General features: G+C 44.4%; 1 protein-coding gene across 1 annotated transcript; it reads right to left on the bottom strand.

Annotated features, from left to right (window-relative positions):
• Window positions 1-8,067: 8,067 nt before the first annotated feature.
• Window positions 8,068-12,162, bottom strand: LOC308569486 (vomeronasal type-2 receptor 26-like; the record flags this gene model as incomplete). The annotated part of the gene is made up of 4 exons (XM_081163400.1): window positions 11,144-12,162; window positions 10,799-11,026; window positions 9,826-9,952; window positions 8,068-8,966 (listed from the first exon to the last, which is right to left on the bottom strand). The coding sequence occupies exons 1-4, from the start codon at window positions 11,891-11,893 to the stop codon at window positions 8,068-8,070; spliced, it is 2,004 nt and encodes a 667-aa protein (XP_081019526.1). The 5' UTR covers window positions 11,894-12,162.
• Window positions 12,163-16,217: the final 4,055 nt, after the last annotated feature.

Below are 16,217 nucleotides of genomic sequence, written 5' to 3' on the forward strand. Positions count from 1 at the left end.
TCAGGAAAAGCGGGGGCTCCCACCAGTCCTCCTCAGTCCAGCCCCTGACACCTGCCTTCCGGTGTGTTTCCTTGGGCTGCCACATAAACCTCTGCAGTTGGCCTCTCCTTGTCCAGTGCTCATTAATGGTTCCTTGTCATCCTGGAAGGAGTGACAAGTGGTGTCAGGGGTCAGGAAATCCGATCCCTCCCACAGAGGCAGCCAAGAAGCAGGTAAACAAGAGGAGTCATTTATTCCATAGTTCACAGAGAGACACGGAAGAATGCAGTCTCCCTAAGATAGTGGCGTTGCTCCGAGTCAAGTCCCCCCCCCCCCGGTCTCTCCTCTTCTACGCCACCCCTGTGTCGGCTAATCTGAGCCTTCTGCTTCTGAGCTTTCTCTTCTGCTCTCAATGCTCGCCTGGTCCTGGGAGAAGGGGGTCAGGAATGACCAGCTTGTAAAACACATAAGGGGACTGCACTCCCAAAAGCAAAGCAGACATTTAAAACAATGTACAGCAATGGCTTACATGTTAAAAAATGCGCCAAACACGTAAACACATAAAATCTTTGGGAAAAACTAGCATAGAAGATTGGCCCAGAGTCACCCGTGGATCCGAGTCTGGGGATTTTCTTGATGGACTAGTTGTATCGGGGGGTGGTCTGTACCTACAGATCTGTAGACAGAATCTGGCAACCGTCCAGGTCGTCTTATGATCTTTACCTAAAAGGAGAAGATCATATTTGTGTTTTTCCGGGAGGTCAGCAAGCCTCTTCAGCAAGTGGTCAATAGTATTTCTACGTGCCTCATTATAGAAAGGACATCTAAAAAATAGATGTTTGGGGCTTCCTATCTCCCCCAGTGGGCAGGCACAAAGTCTCTGGGCATATGGGACTTTTTTAAAGGATCCTTCCAGGACCAGGGAGGGCAGAGCCGAGCTTCTGGCAAGTGTAAAGGCCCTTCTTGCATTTTTGGATACAAGAAAATAGAGAGATGCTGTCGGTTTTTAGAGTTTTGTAGTCGGGGCACCTTAGGCAGTCCTGTTGTCTCTCACTGTCTATAATTCTTTGCCTGACCGTGGCTTTTGCTTGGTGCAAGCCCAGGCTTAAAAGGGCTTGAGGGGCAAAGCCCAGTTTCTGAAGAATGTTCAGGACAGCCAGCCTGACTGGAACTGGTCGCAAAGGATCAGTGGAGCTATACCAAGGGGAGCAGTTTCAGTGCCAGCCATTTATATATTGAGGTTAGGCTGATATGAACCTCAACTCTCATCATCCCCGTTTCTAGTCTGACCAGGCGTTTGAAACACATCTGGGGACTGGTAGAAGGGCTCTAAGAAGTTTGGATTGAACTCTCTCGAGGGGGGAGAAAGCAGAGGATGGCAGGCTCTCTCTGTTCTACTATGCTCAATGCCTGCCTTGTCTTGTGAGAAGGGTGTGTGTGTCAGGAATGCTTTCCAAAGACACCGAGTCTGTCAGCTGTCTCTCACTGGTGCTTCTTCTTCTTCCTCTTCCAATCTTCCCCAGCTTCTACCCTCTGCAGCCTCTGTTGATCAGAACAAAGAAAGACATGACTGCCTGTGTCAGTGTCTCCGACAGAGAGAGAAACGAAAGCAATAGGAAACATAAGCATCCTGTGAACAGGACATGCGTAGGCTCTCTGACTCACAAAGCCTGCTCCCTCTTAAGGTGGAACGGAAATATCCTAACACTATGCCCTTCTGCATACAACTGATCCAAATCCATACTGTCCTCCAGAACCAGCCAGGATGACCCAGATGAGGATCAGGAGCAGAAACAACAACATGACGTTTAAGGTATCTTGTTGGAATCAGCCTGTGAAAAAGATTTTCAGTCCAAGAGCTTGTAGTCGTGGCAGTTATTATAGGTTCATTTTCATCATTCATGACTTATGCAAAATAAAGAGAGATTTATATCGATGGAGCATTAATCTAAAACCAACTATGTGTGTTTCATTTCTGCAGTGCTGGGTAGAATCAACATGGAATACTGTGATTCTAAGTAAGATTTATGAAACTCTGGATAAATTAAGTAAACAAGTTACAGAAGCAACAAATAAAATTGACCAAAACACTACAAGTATTAACAATTTGAGCCAGAAGGTGAATTCGAATAGAGAATCAATTGAAAAGCTGCTGCAGGAATCAGCATCAAATCAAAAGACTGCTCAGGAAGCAAAAGAAAAAGCAGTGGCAGTAGAAGAAAAGATAATTCCGATTAGTAAACAGCTTGGGGCCCACCAGGCACTTTTGTCTATGATTGAATTGAAGGAGAAGCAGACCAATTTGAGGGTCAGGGCGGTACCTGAACTCGAGAAAGAGAATCTAAGTGACTTTTTGACACAGGAATTTGCAGGATTTTGGAAATTGGATGACAAGCAAGGCTTTAAGATACTAAAGGCCTTCAGACTTGGAAGAGAAGGGAGAAGGAACAGGGTGAGAGACTGTTTGATCACCCTTCGATCAAAAGAGGAGAGAGACAAAATATTTTAACCTCCGTCCAACATTTTTCATAATTATCTTTAAACAAGTTCCCATTTTTAGCTGTCATGTTAATCCCCAAGTATTTAACCTTCTTAACCACTGTTAAACCTGTCTCATTCTGAAACCTCTCTTTCTCAATCATTGTTAAATTTTTCTCAAGGACTTTAGTTTTTAACTTATTCAACTTAAATCCTGCCACATGACCAAAATCATGGATCACTTCTAATACTCTTTTAGTACTAGATTCTGGCTCCTGTAGTGTCAATACTAGGTCATCTGCAAAAGCTTTCAGTTTGTATTGTTTAGCTCCGACAATTATGCCTTTAATCAAACGGTCCCTTCTAATCAGTGGATGTAGCCTACCTTGATTTCAGCAAGGCATTTGACAAGGTGCCCCATGATATTCTTGTAAAGAAGCTGGTAAAATGCGGTCTTGACTATGCTACCACTCAGTGGATTTGTAACTGGCTGACTGACCGAACCCAAAGGGTGCTCATCAATGGTTCCTCTTCATCCTGGAGAAGAGTGACTAGTGGGGTGCCACAGGGTTCTGTCTTGGGCCCGGTCTTATTCAACATCTTTATCAACGACTTGGCTGATGGACTCAAGGGCATCCTGATCAAATTTGCAGATGACACCAAACTGGGAGGGGTGGCTAACACCCCAGAGGACAGGATCACACTTCAAAACGACCTTGACAGATTAGAGAACTGGGCAAAAACAAACAAGATGAATTTTAACAGGGAGAAATGTAAAGTATTGCACTTGGGCAAAAAAAATGAGAGGCACAAATACAAGATGGGTGACACCTGGCTTGAGAGCAGTACATGTGAAAAGGATCTAGGAGTCTTGGTTGACCACAAACTTGACATGAGCCAACAGTGTGACGCGGCAGCTAAAAAAGCCAATGCAATTCTGGGCTGCATCAATAGGAGTATAGCATCTAGATCAAGGGAAGTAATAGTGCCACTGTATTCTGCTCTGGTCAGACCACACCTGGAGTACTGTGTCCAGTTCTGGGCACCACAATTCAAGACGGACACTGACAAACTGGAACGTGTCCAGAGGAGGGCAACCAAAATGGTCAAAGGCCTGGAAACGATGCCTTATGAGGAACGGCTAAGGGAGCTGGGCATGTTTAGCCTGGAGAAGAGGAGGTTAAGGGGTGATATGATAGCCATGTTCAAATATAGAAAAGGATGTCACATAGAGGAGGGAGAAAGGTTGTTTTCTGCTGCTCCAGAGAAGCGGACACGGAGCAATGGATCCAAACTACAAGAAAGAAGATTCCACCTAAACATTAGGAAGAACTTCCTGACAGTAAGAGCTGTTTGACAGTGGAATTTGCTGCCAAGGAGTGTGGTGGAGTCTCCTTCTTTGGAGGTCTTTAAGCAGAGGCTTGACAACCATATGTCAGGAGTGCTCTGATGGTGTTTCCTGCTTGGCAGGGGGTTGGACTCGATGGCCCTTGTGGTCTCTTCCAACTCTATGATTCTATGATTCTATGATTCATATTTAACAGAACCTCCAGGACCGAAATAAAAAGTAATGGGGAAATTGGGCAGCCTTGTCGTGTCCCTTTCTCTATCTTAAATTCCTCTGTCACCACATTATTAACTATTAATTTAGCTTTTTGTTCTGAATATATTGCACTTATACAATTTTCAAACTCTTGACCAACCCCCATCCCATGAAGATTTTTCTTCATAAAACTCCAAGAAATATTGTCAAAGGCTTTCTCGGCGTCCACAAAGATTAAAATTGCTTTAGTGTTAATGTCTTCTTGCAACTTCTCCAAAATGTTGATTATATTCCTCGTATTGTCAGACAAGTGTCTACCTGGGAGGAAGCCAGCTTGGTCCTTGTGTATCTCTTCCCCTAATACTTTTTTTAGCCTTTTAGCCAAAATATCAGCAAATATTTTGTAATCCACATTTAGCAGGGATATGGGTCTGTAGTTCTTAAGTTCTGTCTTTTCAGACTCAGTTTTCGGTATAAGTGTAATAAATGCTTCTTTCCACGACTCTGGCGCTTTTTTCCCCTCCAAAATTTCATTGCAGACCTCCTTTAGTGGTTGAATTATCCAGTCTTTCAAAGTTCTATAGTATTTTGAGGTTAAACCATCCGGCCCTGGAGATTTTCCCAGCTGCATACTCTGAATGGCACCTTCTACCTCCTGTTCCGTAATTTTGTGATTCAACATTATCTTATTTTCTTGAGAGATTTTTTGCAATCCATTTGTTTTCAAAAACTGGTCTATATCAAACTCTTTCTGGGGTCCTTGTGTATATAATTGTTTAAAATACCTCTGGAAGCATTTTCTAATTTCCGCTGGATGTTTTTCCCTTCCACTTCCAAGTTGCAGTTACAGATAGGTAGCCGTGTTGGTCTGCCATAGTCAAAATAAAAAAATTCCTTCCAGTAGCACCTTAAAGACCAACTAAGTTAGTTCTTGGTATGAGCTTTCGTGTGCATGTGTATCTGAAGAAGTGTGCATGCACACGAAAGCTCATACCAAGAACTAACTTAGTTGGTCTTTAAGGTGCTACTGGAAGGAATTTTTTTATTTTGACTTCCAAGTTGGTAATAGTGTTGAGTTTTTGTCTTTTCTTCATCTGCCAAGCTAACAATTTCCCACATTTATTTGCCGATTCAAAAGTCCTTTGTTTCATTTGTTTAATTTTCCATTCGATTTCCTGATTTATCATCTTCATGTATTGCACTTGATGTAACTTTATTTCTCTCAAAATCTCTTGTGAATTGGGTTTCACTCTCAGTTTCTTCTCGCCCTCTTTTATTTTTTCCCAAAAAAATTCTTTTTTCTCATTTTGGGCTCTCTTCTTTAATGAATTCTGTTGGATCAGAAACCCCCTCATAACTGCTTTACTTGCGTCCCAGACTACTCTTTTTTCCACATTAGTTTTTAAATTTATCTCAAAATAGTCTCTCAGAGTTTTTTGGGCCTTCTTAATCACCTCTTGATCTCTAAACAAGGTGTCATTCATCCTCCATCTGAAGGAACCAGTTGGTGTTAGTTTCATCTCCATTTTCACGGTATTATGGTCGGAGCACGTTTTAGGGCAGATCTCAACTTTCCTAATCTTCGGTGCCAGTCCTCTAGTAATCCAGATTTGCTCAATTCTTGTCCATGTCTTTTGGGCTTCAGAAAAGAAGGTTCCTTCTCTTGCCAAGGGATTCCTAATTCTCCAAATGTCAGTCAAATCCATATTGTCAGTCAATTCAAAAAAGGTTTTTGGTAGTCTACCATCTTTAGTAACTACCTGTCTCTGTGACTTGTCCATGTTTGTGGATACCACTCCATTCATATCTCCCATCAAAATAATGTTATAGTCCATATAGTCCAACAAAGTCTCATGCAGCTTTTTATAAAATTCAGATTTCCCCTCATTTGGTGCATAAACTCCAATTATCAAAATTTTTTCTCCTTGTGTTTGAATTTCAATTGCAATAAATCTTCCTTGGTCATCTTTGAAAATAAATTTCAGTGATAGGCACTCTTTTGCATAAATAACTACTCCTCGCTTTTTAACCTTGTCTGATGAAATAAATTCTTGACCCAGTCTCTTATTAATCAATATTCTCCTGTGTTCTGGTCTAGTCTTGCTGATATTTCTGTTAATTTTTGTGTATTTTCTGAAGTCTGTTTTGTCAGAGACTCCAGGGATTGATTTATCTTGAGCAGGGCTTCTGTCACGGCTTCCATAGAGACAGCTGTCACTTTTTCTTGTCCTGTTATTCCTGCAAGTCCGGCAGTTATGCCTGTGATTGAGCCTCTTTTCTTTAGCTGTTGTTGCTGCAGCTGGTGCTGTTGTTGTTGTTTGGTCTTGGCTCTTGTGACTATCTCTTCTTGTGAGCCACTCATGTCAAGGTCGTTTCCCACGGGAGCTGTTCCCCACTGGAAAATTCCACTGTCTTAGGCTGTGCCAACCTTTACTTTACCCTCTAGGGGGAGCAAATCAAAATGGCCAAATATAAAATGTCCAAATACAAAGGCAAAGAGAATATCCAAATACGTAGGAAAGGGAGAAAGAGAAAAATTAAAGCAAGTGTAGCTGGAGACTTGTAACTGCAAATTGCCACAATTTCCCAGTAGATACTGTCTCAACTTACTCTGATGTACTGTATCCAGTCAATGCAGAAACTTTATATCACAATGTAACTTTCACAGGGAAAAGCCAGTTCAGTGTCCTATTGTCCTATAAGGCAGACCGTTTCATGCTCTTAGACAGCTGAGGCAGCAGAGGATTTTTCTTTTAAATAAATCATGCAGTTGCCAAAGTCTCTTTTGCCTCCCCTCTGCCCTGCTAGCTAGAGGGGAGATCTAAAGTCCAAATGTCAGGTTTGATTAAATAAAAACAAAGTCTTTAACGGATGCAGCTTTAGAGTTCCGTTGCTTTCACTTTCATGCAGTCGGGGGGAGGCAGACTTCCTTGATTTTGACCTCCCCGCTTTCCACCAAATCTCCAAATTTTAGATCCAAATAAAAGTTCCGTTTTACTCACGGGTTTTTTCTGTCCGTAATTTACAGGAAGGAATCGGCGCTCTCCACTAATAGCGACGCGGCTTCACCCTGCGGGCTGGGTAGCGATTCTCAGCACCGCGCTCCCCCGATGTCGTTCCAGAGCCTTTAAAAAGGCTCTTTCTGCGGTAAAGGGGGGCGCTTTTGGTGCCCACCGAATCTCCTCGTTCACAGGCTTCCGCGCCTGTGATTTTAGGGGTCCCCCGCTTGCCGTAGCGGGACAGACCCGAACTCGCAGGGCAGTCCTTCTCCGGAGCTCGGAAAAAGGACCGCCATTAGCGCTGGCGCCGACCGGAAGTCCCTTGTGTTTGAATTTCAATTGCAATAAATCTTCCTTGGTCATCTTTGAAAATAAATTTCAGTGATAGGCACTCTTTTGCATAAATAACTACTCCTCGCTTTTTAACCTTGTCTGATGAAATAAATTCTTGACCCAGTCTCTTATTAATCAATATTTTCCTATGTAGCCTTATCACATGTGTTTCCTGCAGGCAAATCAGGTCCAATTCCTCCTTTTTCAATAAATGAAAAACTTTCTTCCTTTTCTCCGGGGAATTAAGTCCATGAATATTCCAACTTAATAGTTGCAGAGACACGATGTATTTAAATTATTTTTCCTCCAACTGCTCCCAACAAGTCCTCTTGTTCTGACGGTGGTATCACTTTCTGTAGTTTGTCCAATCCCAAAGGTGGTAATGCTTTGCCTGATATTCCTGGTCGTAAGGCTCCTGGCTCTCCTTCCACTCCTTTTTGCAGGTCTTCTTCGTGGTCGCTCAGAAATTTTTCTTTCTCCTCCACTGATCTTATTTTGAACTTTTTACCTTTAAAGGTAAAAGATAGGCCTTGAGGGAATTCCCACCTAAATATGGTTCTATTTCCTTTCAACAAAGTCACCAGGTCTATATAGTTGGACCTAAGGTCCAAAAGTTGTTTTGGGATGTCCTTAAATATCTCCACTCTTGAGCCCTGAATTATCAAGGTATTCTGGTAATGCAGGTTCAATATTTTGTAGAAGCAACATGGAATATTGTAAGAATCCAATGCCATCTTAAGTTCTTGTTCCCAGGTGCTCCTTTGTATTCAGAGCAGGCCTCAGCAGAATAACGTAGCACTTGGGGAGGAAGATGCAGCCCAGGAGCCCAGCACTGGAGGCCAACATAGAGAAGATCTGCACGGCCACCATGTACTTCCCCTTGGTGCTCAGGTAGGTGGGCACAAAAGACACCCAAACACTGCAGAAGACCAGCATGCTGAAGGTGATCAGCTTGGCTTCGTTGAAGGAGCCAGGCAGCTTCCTGGCTAGGAAAGCCACTGTGAAGCAGATGGCAGCCAGGAAGCCCAGGTAGCCAAGGGCAACATAAAACATGGCCACAGAGCCTTCGTTGCATTGCAAGATGATCTCTTCCGCCTGGGAGTGCATGTCGGGCTCTGGGAATGGGGGAGAAGAGCCCAACCAGATGGTGCAGATGAGAACTTGCACAGCAGAACAGGAGATGACAATGGAGGTGGCCAGAGTCTTCCCTAGCCATCTCCTCACCCTGTTCCCTGGCCTTGTGGCCAGGAAAGCCAGCACCACCGTGATGGTCTTGGCCAAGAGAGAAGAAACAGCAACGGAGAAGATGATGCTGAAGGCCGTTTGTCGGAGAAGGCAGCTCGCTATTCTTGGTTGCCCAATGAAGAGGAAGGAGGACAAACAGGAAAGCAGAAGGGAGGCGAGCAGGATGTAGGAGAGGTTCCGGTTGTTGGCTTTGACTATTGGGGTTTCTTTGTATTTAATGAAGATTCCTAACACAATGCCTGCTGTAGAAGATAAGAAGAGGACAATGGAAGCTAAGATGATCCCCAGATGTTCTTCATAAGCCAGGAAGGTGATAATCTTGGAGACACATTGATCTCTGTCCTTGTTTGGATGCTGATCTTCTGGGCATTTGGTGCAACGTTCTGCATCTGAGGAAGAGGAAAAGAGTGGCTTCAGCATCCCTTACATCCATGACCACCTGTGCTCCGGAAATAAGAATGTGTAAAGAGTGGCAAGCAATTCTTTGTTCCCTTCTTGCAAAGGGCACCCTTTATATCTTACATTTCCTCGAAGGAGGCAGAGGTGGTGCACAAGGCTTTTCTCATTATGATCACCACAGCAACATTGTGTCAGGCGGCTGCCAGCAACTCCTTCTGCTTAGAAATGTACAAAGACAAGGGATGTTCGTACCACCCATTTTTTATTCAGCATATACAGAGAGAGGCTATAGAACCCAGCCTCTTGGATAATGGCGTCATCCCAAGTGAATCTCCACCCCCCCATCTCTCCCACTTTGTCATTCCTCATCCTCAGCACCTCTACAGGTGCTGATGTTTGCCCTCTGCCTTTGAGCTCTTTGCTCTCCGGCTTTCAAGGCTTGTTGGGTTCAGGAATGCTTTCTAAAAACATTGTGTCCATCAGCCGTCACCCTACTGGTGCTTCCCCTTCCTCCACCTCTCCCCTTATTCCCCAGCTTTCCCCCTCATCTGCCTCTGAGCTCCCTCAAACCCCTGTTGTAATTCTGAACTGTCTTCATCTTCTCTGGTCAGAAGGGGGAGACAGTCTCCACCATTCCTCCTCTGCCCAGGCCCTGACAAATGGTGATCTAGGATCTACTGAGAGGCAAAGACTTCTCCACATCAACTGCATTCTATGTTTTCTGCATAATCCTGAAGACACGTCACTTCACCTTGACCTTGTTAAGGCAAATAGTTTTCTGTTGCTTCCATGCAATGCTTCCGGTAGTGAGATCAGAATGGTCCCTCTCTTGTAATCCTTCTCACCCACCTTCTTGGTTGGACATGGTTCCTTCCGCACAAGGATCACAACCATAGCAGCAAACAGGCTTTCCTTCTGGAACCACCTTTGCAAATCCAGGTTGACATATTTTGCTACACCTGGAACGAGGCACGGCCTAACCATGAAGATAAGAAGGTACATGGAGACTCAATAAAATTATAAGGGGGGGGGGGAGAGAAGATGCATTGTGGAGAAAGTGTTAGGGGTATTTGTGTGTCTGGATTTCACCCACATAGTTTGGTAATCACCCAACAGGATCTCTTGTCCTCCTGACCTCGTCCACTTTCTGCATAGAAGCAGCATTCTCTAGCCCTGACCCTGAGTTCCAGCTCCGAGAGTCTGCTGACGGTTCCCTCCCTGGGAGAAGTGAGGTTACAAGGAACCAGGCAGAGGGCCTTCCCAGTGGTGGCACCCTCCCTGTGGAACAACCTCCCATAAGATGTCAGGGAAATAAATAACTAGCTGACATTTAGAAGGCAACCTGGTACAGAGAAGTATTAAATATCTGAGGTTTTATTGTACCAATTGGTTTTGCCAAACTTAGGATTCTCCCACATGTCAAACCACAGGGTGCACACGCCAGGGTGTAAGACTTGGGGGATTACAAAAAATCAGCCTCCTTTGATGCTGGGGTGTGTGGAAGGGGTGGGAAGGAGAGAGAGAGAGGAAGGGAGAAGAGAAGAGAAGGAAAGAGGGCTGGGTGCTGCTGGCTTTCCTCCCCAGGTGGACTGAGAGGGACCTGGCTGGGAAACATAGTCTGCCTTTTCTCAGGATGCCTGGGCGCTAGCGCATTCTTGAGCCTCCAGATTCCTCTCCCCTCTCAGCTGCTGTGGCAAGAAGGAGCAGCGCTGGCAGCTGAAACTGGGTGGAAAGGACACCATTGGTCCCCCTTTTGCAGGAGTGGCTCCAGGAAGAGCATGAGCAGGATCTCCTAGCCTTCTTCCTGGGTAACATCCCCTACCTTGTGAAACTTCTCAGGCCACTCAATGGCTTCTGGGTTGATGGTGAACTTGATGCCAGTAGATGCCTCTCTACTTGCACTGCCAATCTTCACTAGAGCACGAGACTCATTGGGAAACATCACCCAATTCAGAATATCAAAGTCAGGAGGCAGCTCCCAATTCTCATCCAAACATACTGTGCCCCTGGAAGTATTCAAACACTGGATTTCTTTTAAGAAAAGGTGGAGCTGGAATGACAGGGAAAACAGCAGCATTTCATTGTTCCTCACTTGAAGCAAGTGGATCTCCAAAATAAGATTAATACTAATAATAAATAAGCTTAATACAAACGACAATAAAATCACCTGCCATGGCTGAAGCCTTCCCTGTTCCCATTGGGCTCCTTCTCCCACCACCATCATCCGCTGTGGTCTAGATGAAAACGCAGCATTTAAGGCCTGGGCTGCCGCTTGAACATTGATGTAAGTGCCATAGCTGTCTGCAGACAGGACTCTCTCAATCTCCCCTTGGGGCAAAGACTCCCGTTCCTTCTTCTCTCTGCATCTTATCCAGCCTTTCGGGGATAAAACATGCTTTGCATATGAACAGTTAAATGCTTCATCCAAAAAATGGATAAGAAGACTGGACAGGGATTCATCATAACCACTTTTGGTGCTCCTTATTCTGGTCTTAATTGCAAAAGAGAGAGAGCCATGAATGTGCTGGAAGAGTGTAGGAGGCATTATCAAGCCAGTGCTGATGCCCAGAAAAGCTGTTGTGATCCAGACTTTGCCCCCTATTTCTTTCTCATAATCCGTACATATTTCTATTATTAATAATATTTCCACTGTATCAGTTACATAGCAAACAAATACCCCAACTTGTCTCCATCTTAAATAAGCTTCACTTGGGTTCATCAGTGGAATTAAATCCTCTTCTGCCAATATTTTTGACAAGGCAACGCAGATCCCTCTTCTGATCATCAGAGGTGTCATAATGCTCACAAACCTTTCTCCACTGTCATTGTCTGCAGCCAAGAGGCCAATCCAGTTCCATCTGAAATGGAGGAGCAACTCCACGATCCCTTGGTACTGACTTTCGTCTTTGGGGAGCATCTGGTAGAGGAAAGGGAACTGTGTTTTATCTTCAAGAACCTGAGCTGTGAGGCCATAATTAAGCTGGTGAGGAAAGGAAAGAGTAATTGTTTTGCTTTCAGGAAGGGAGTAGATATTGAGTAATCTGAAATGATTAATATCTAACCCCAGTTGTGCTGCTGGGATCAATGGACTTTTTATTCCGAAACAGCTGGTGGTGTCAGGAACTGTTCAGATGAGAAGAAGAGGTGGAGACCCTCAAGAGTCGTCCAGGGAGGGGGCAGAGGAAGACAGCATCACTTCCGGGTTAGCGCGATCGGCTAATGGCGGATTCCCTCCCAGCTCCGGAGGGAATCGGCTCTGTGGAAGACGGGTCCTGCCACGGTGGTGACGCGGGGACCCTTAGAAACCACAGGCACTGAAGCCTGTGGACTTGGTGACTCGGTGGGCACCATTTGCGCCCCCGACCCGCGAAGGAGCCTTTTTAAAGGCTCTGGAGCGGGGGACGGGGAGAGGCATGGTGCTGAGAGTGGACCGCTACTTCTATGGAGCGAAGCCGCATGCCATGGTCGGAGAGCGCTGACTTCTTTTCTTGAACATTTGGACTTTTAAAGTAACAACCTGTGAGTAGTACGGAAATTGGAATGTAAAAAGTTTTTTCTCTTGAATCAGGTACGATCGGGGGAGGTGTTAAAAGGAAGTCCGCCCCCCCGGCTTGTAGATAAATTAAAGCAAGAAATATACAGCTAAGGTCGAGAGAACATTCTTCCTTTTATTGGATAAAAGTTACTAATTTCATCACTTGGCAGTATAAGTAATTTTTCTGGAGGATAAGAGTCGATTTTAAGAGCTGAAGCGCAACCCCCCGGGACCCGGGAGCGATCTGCGAGAGAGCCTGTTGAGGAGACATAAAGAGTTTGACAGCTGTCAAATTAGCTGTCAAAGTCGGGAAAGAAAGGAAAGTGGATTTCTGTTATCTTTGCTGGTTATTTCTGTTATAACCTGATTTTAAACTGTTGAAACAAAGAAGAAAGAAACAAACTAACTTGGCTTTTGGATTCGAGTTGGAAGGAACACTAAGTAACTAGAATCCCTCTAGAGGGGTTCTGAGTCATTACAATGGCTGCAGATGGAAAAATACAGGCTGAGCTGGATAAAATGTTTTTTCTCTTGGGAAAGTTACAAGGTCAGAGTGAAGTTTTGGCTACAAATGCTACAACTTTGAACTTAAAAGTAAACAATCTTGCTGAATTTGCCAAGGACTTGACCCAAGGAACCTACGCAGCTGAACAAGAAGAGATATGTGTTGTTTCAGAGGAGGGGGAAGGAGGAGCTGAAATGTCGCAGATGACAAAGGAGAGCCAGAGGCCTGCTAAGACGGACATTAAAGATAACAAGACCTGGATGATTAGAATTTGGTTTGAATCGGAGAACGAAGAATGGAGGGATCTCCTTATGGGGAGATCTGAAGACCTATGGATTACAACTCTGATCAAGCTGAAAGTTGGAGCTTTTGGGACATTTGGGACATTTGGACTTAAAAGCAACAAGAAACAAGATTTGGGCTCCACCTTTGAATATGGAGGTCTGGTGGCAAGAAACTTAGATCTTATTATTGAGCTTCTCCGAGACTTGATGTTTAATATAAAGGACTATCAAAAAAACCGGCAGAGTGGAACTGAGAGAGATTTGAGGGCCTCAGACGTGAGATCTCCAGGCTGATAGTTGACAATTGAGAGACATTTTTTGGGGATCAAAACCGGGGGAGGGGGGGTGGAAGTTTTGGAATCCAAAGGGTGTATAATCATACTTTGTTTATTTGTTATTTTCTTGTGTAATTAATATAAAAATTGGGAATTTGGTGGAAGGGAATTAGGGTCGACTTTAGAAAAGGGGGTAAATAGTGAGTATCGTTGTTTAAATTGAGGTTTATAAGTTAAAATTGGTTAATTAAGATGAATTAAATTTAATAATAAATAAGGTAAAACAGGGATAAGAACTTGCTGAGCTAACTATTGGAATTCGAATATAAGTAGGGGAGGTGTGGGGAAGTCAGGGAAGGATGTTTAGAAAATAAGGATCTGAAAGTATATTTGTTATTTGTGTTGTGTTTGTTTGTGTTTTTATGTTTGTCTAAAAATTTGTGAAAACCCAATAAAAATATTATAAAAAAAAGCATGGAGCCAGCTTTGTGTTGGTGGGAAAAGGACACAGCCCAGAAGACAAAAAGAGCTGGGGGACCTCCGGGTTAGTGCCTCCGGTAATGGCTGAACTCCTCTGATTGGGAGGAATTTGCTTCGTGGAAATTAGGGTCTGGCCGCCACGGCGAAGGCGGGGACCCACAAAAAACCGCAGGCGGGAGAAGCCTGTGAACGTGGGATTCGGCTGGCACCTTTTGCGCCTCCCCTACTCGCGGGGAAACCCGGTTTCGGGGATCTGGAGCGACGTGGGGTGAGTGGCGCGGTGCTTCGAATTGACTGCTTCTTTCACGGAGTGAAGCCGCATTGCTGTTGCCGGAGAGCGCTGACTTTTTCCTGTGGACAATTTGATCTTAAAACAACTACCCGTGAGTAGAATGGAAAATTGGATTTTTAAACGTCTTAATTTGGCACCGAAATGGGGAGGTCTCAAACAGGAAGTCCGCCTTCCCCTTTTGTATATAGACTGAAGCAAAGAGGCTGCAAGCTAAAGTCTTGGAAAGCCTTTCATAAAGGATTAAACTTCCAGCGGCTAAAATCATCAAACTTGGAAGCAGGAGAAGAGGGGGGAAAGTTTAGATCACGTAAGCCTGCAGGAGAGAGTGAAGAAACTTAAATTACCACCGCTCTGAACCTGGAAACGGGCTGCCAGTAAGACTGAAGTTTTGGATATGCTCATTGACTGTGAATAGATCGTTTGTTGACAGTAAGTTAAAGAAGAGAAATACATTGTTTCCATTGTCTCCTTCTGCGTTTAAAAAGGAGTAAAAGTAATTGAAAATTGAAACTAACTTTATTGTTTGAACTGTGCTTAAAAGGATTGATACAAATAGAAATTGTTTCCCCCTAGAGGAAGCCTTTGAAACTGTTACATGAGCTGAGCTGGGGGAATTTCCACCTGCAAGATAAAACTGTGAGAATCTGGGATTGACCTTGAATTGTTGGGAATGTTGACAGAAGAAGCCTTAGTGGTTGCATTATGTAAGATTAATGATTCACTGGAACAGCTCCATAAGAAGATGGATGCGAGGACTATAAAAATTGATAACTTGGAACAAAAAGTGACTAATTTGGGACAAAAAGTGAATATTAATACAGAAATTTGTGAAATACTGGGAAGTTGCTGCAAATGTTTTGCCTGTGCTTTTGCCTCAGGGGTTTGGCTCCTTCAAAGGGGGGCTGTACACATTCCCAAGCTCTTATTCAGAAGGAAAAATGGGGGTCAAGTAGGGGGGGTGCTTTGTCCAGGGTGACCAGTGGGTTAGTTAGGAGCAGTATGAGTCCAGGATCTCAAAACATCTTTACTTAGAAACGAGGATGAGAGAATGAGAGACAAGAGGAAGGAGAAGTAGGAGGAGAAGGAGAAGGAGAAGGAGAAGGAGAAGAAGAAGAAGAAGAAGAAGAAGAAGAAGAAGAAGGAGAAGGAGAAGGAGAAGGAGAAGGAGAAGGAGAAGGAGAAGGAGGAGAAGGAGAAGGAGAAGGAGAAGGAGAAGAAGGAGAAGAAGGAGAAGGAGAAGGAGAAGGAGAAGGAGAAGGAGAAGGAGAAGGAGAAGGAGAAGAAGAAGAAGGAGGAGGAGGAGGAGGAGGAGGAGGAGGAGGAGGAGGAGGAGAAGGAGAAGGAGAAGGAGAAGGAGAAGGAGAAGGAGGAGAAGGAGAAGGAGAAGAAGAAGGAGAAGGAGAAGGAGAAGGAGAAGGAGAAGGAGAAGGAGAAGGAGAAGGAGAAGAAGAAGAAGAAGAAGAAGAAGAAGAAGAAGAAGGAGAAGGAGAAGGAGAAGGAGAAGGAGAAGGAGAAGGAGGAGGAGGAGAAGGAGAAGAAGAAGAAGAAGGAGGAGGAGGAGAAGGAGAAGGAGAAGGAGAAGGAGAAGGAGAAGGAGAAGGAGAAGGAGAAGGAGAAGGAGAAGAAGAAGAAGAAGAAGAAGAAGAAGAAGAAGAAGAAGAAGAAGAAGGAGAAGGAGAAGGAGAAGGAGACAAGGTGTGGCTATCCACAAAAGACCTGCCCCAGAAGGGTAGGTGCCGGAAGTTGGATCCTCAGTGGGTGGGGCCCTTTGAAGTGATAGAACAGAGCAACCCTGTAACGTTCTGACTCAGGTTGCCAACTTCCATGAAGATACACCCTGTGTTTCACAGGGCATTGGTATCCCCCGTGG

This window comes from Podarcis bocagei (assembly GCF_964188305.1).
Source record: "Podarcis bocagei genome assembly, chromosome: 12".
Lineage (NCBI taxonomy): Eukaryota > Metazoa > Chordata > Lepidosauria > Squamata > Lacertidae > Podarcis > Podarcis bocagei.